Source organism: Borostomias antarcticus, assembly GCF_949987555.1.
Source record: "Borostomias antarcticus genome assembly, chromosome: 8".
NCBI classification, from domain to species: Eukaryota; Metazoa; Chordata; class Actinopteri; order Stomiiformes; family Stomiidae; genus Borostomias; species Borostomias antarcticus.
In genome coordinates, this window is record NC_140241.1 from 1,426,887 (window position 1) to 1,429,386 (window position 2,500).

General features: G+C 46.1%; 1 protein-coding gene across 1 annotated transcript in view; it reads left to right on the plus strand.

Moving 5' to 3' along the window:
* LOC311312118 (thrombospondin-3a-like) overlaps nt 1-2,500 on the plus strand; it is a gene marked incomplete at both ends in the record, with an annotated part of 52,722 nt that overhangs the window by 49,252 nt on the left and 970 nt on the right. The window contains 3 exon segments of the mRNA XM_084441988.1: nt 502-680; nt 1,485-1,533; nt 1,909-2,105. Coding sequence (XP_084298114.1) covers nt 502-680; nt 1,485-1,533; nt 1,909-2,105 — 425 coding nt within the window.

Sequence of the window (2,500 nt, forward strand, 5' to 3'; positions counted from 1 at the left end):
AACCGTTACCGTGGTTACTACACTATCTGTATACGGTAAACTAAAGACACCCCATAATATAGACGACTGCAGGTAAATGATATAGATTTGGCAAATGGACTGCACTTATATAGCGCTTTTATCCAAAACTCTTTACAATGGCCTCTCATTCACACATTCACACACCAGTGGTGGCCGGCTGCCATGCAAGGTGCTAACCTGCTCCTGCTCATTGGGAGGAATTTAGGGTTCAGTGTCTTTGCCCAAGGACACGTCGACATGTGGACAGGAGGAGCTGGGATTCGAACCGGCAACCCTACGATCACTGGACGACCTGCTCTTCTTCCTCGGCCACAGCTCAGACAACCACATAGCTTTATATTGTAGATATATAGATATGTGTATATACAGTGTATAGATACGTGTCTATATACAGTGTACAATGTTCATATCAACGTTATGGTTTTGGAAACACTGTCTGCCTTGCGTCATAGCTCCTCCCTCTCTCACTCGGTCTCCAAGGTAACGGGGTGGGCGATGTTTGTGAGAACGACTTTGACAACGACGCCGTCATTGACCTGCTAGACGTCTGTCCTGAGAGCTCAGAGGTCACGCTGACCGACTTCAGAGCCTATCAGACGGTCATCCTGGACCCGGAGGGCGACGCCCAAATCGACCCCAACTGGGTGGTGCTCAATCAGGTGAAGAACCTGTCGTAGGGGAGGAGTAACAACTACCTTGGTGTGTGTAGTTAAAGGGATAGTTCATAAAAGTAGGATCTACGTTTATAAATGTCTGGGATGTTTTCTTGCCACAAAATGGTTGATTGTATAAGTTTGAACATTTCTCTGTAGTTATGGTGCGTTCGTTTGTGGTCGGAGGTGGCAAGTCGCAAGTGGCAAAATACCTACCTCCGACCTGTGTGCATTCGAGCTATATACCATTATATCACAGTTACTTAGTTATATCTATATACCATTATATCACAGTTACCTAGTTATATCTATATACCATTATATCACAGTTACCTAGTTATATCTATATACCATTATATCACAGTTACCTAGTTATATCTATATACCATTATATCACAGTTACCTAGTTATATCTATATACCATTATATCACAGTTACCTAGTTATATCTATATACCATTATATCACAGTTACCTAGTTATATCTATATACCATTATATCACAGTTACCTAGTTATATCTATATACCATTATATCACAGTTACCTAGTTATATCTATATACCATTATATCACAGTTACCTAGTTATATCTAGTGCATTCGAGCAACTGGGGGCTGAGAAACATATCCGAATTTGCGACGAGGAAGTGCGAGTTCATGCGGTGTTTTATTTAATCATTCCTAGTAGCAAGTCGCAATTTGCCACCTCCAAGTTATAAACGAACGCACCATTAAGCTTGGTCAGGATGATCTCTAAAACATTCAGTGTTTATTCCATCTGAAGGTAATGGCTGAATGCTTCTCTCCTGACAGGGAATGGAGATCGTCCAGACCATGAACAGTGACCCTGGCTTGGCCGTCGGTGAGTTGGAGAGTTGGCGCCGCTACGTCTGGTTTGGCTCTTCCTCAAAACAACCAATCAAATAGAGGCTGAACACGCAAGACATTGAACTGAACCTTAACCCTAACTGAGTTTCTACTGCCCTTCACCTTAACACACGCTCAACTAACTACTCTACCTTCCTAACACTAACCCTCCACCTCAACACACGCTCAACTAACTACTCTACCTTCCTAACACTAACCCTCCACCTCAACACACCCTCAACTAACTACTAACTACTCTACCTTCCTAACACTAACCCTCCACCTCAACACACCCTCAACTAACTACTCTACCTTCCTAACACTAACCCTCCACCTCAACACACCCTCAACCGATCACTCCTCATGCCAGGCTACACGGCGTTCAACGGCGTTGACTTCGAGGGCACCTTCCACATCAACACGGTGACGGACGACGACTACGTGGGCTTCATCTTCGGCTACCAGGACTCCTCCTCCTTCTACGTGGTGATGTGGAAGCAGACGGAGCAGACGTACTGGCAGTCCTCGCCGTTCCGCGCCATGGCCCAGCCCGGCCTGCAGCTCAAGGTACGCCGCCGCCGCCACAAGGCCGCCACAACGCCGCCGCCGTTCCACGAGCGTAGAGCTCAGACCTCACGGACGTCCTGTTAGGTCAGTAGATGTCGCGTACAGATTCAACACGCGCAGGAAGTTGATCGTCCTTATTAGGGCGTTTTTGTCACACCTGTAGTTCGTTTGCGCTGGTCCGAGTCAGTTGATGAGTTTGTAAACGTGGAGCGTTTTCCTCTTGGCTTGGTTTCTATTTGCACAGAGGAAACAATCCAAGCGAACCACAACGCATCGCTACAAATCATGTGAGAACGTTAACTCTTATTGGTCGGATGTGTCTAGGGCGGGGCCAAGCAAGTAAATACAGGAAGAAGCCCGTGAGTTGGACTAGTGCTTGTGTCTGTGAGAGATGA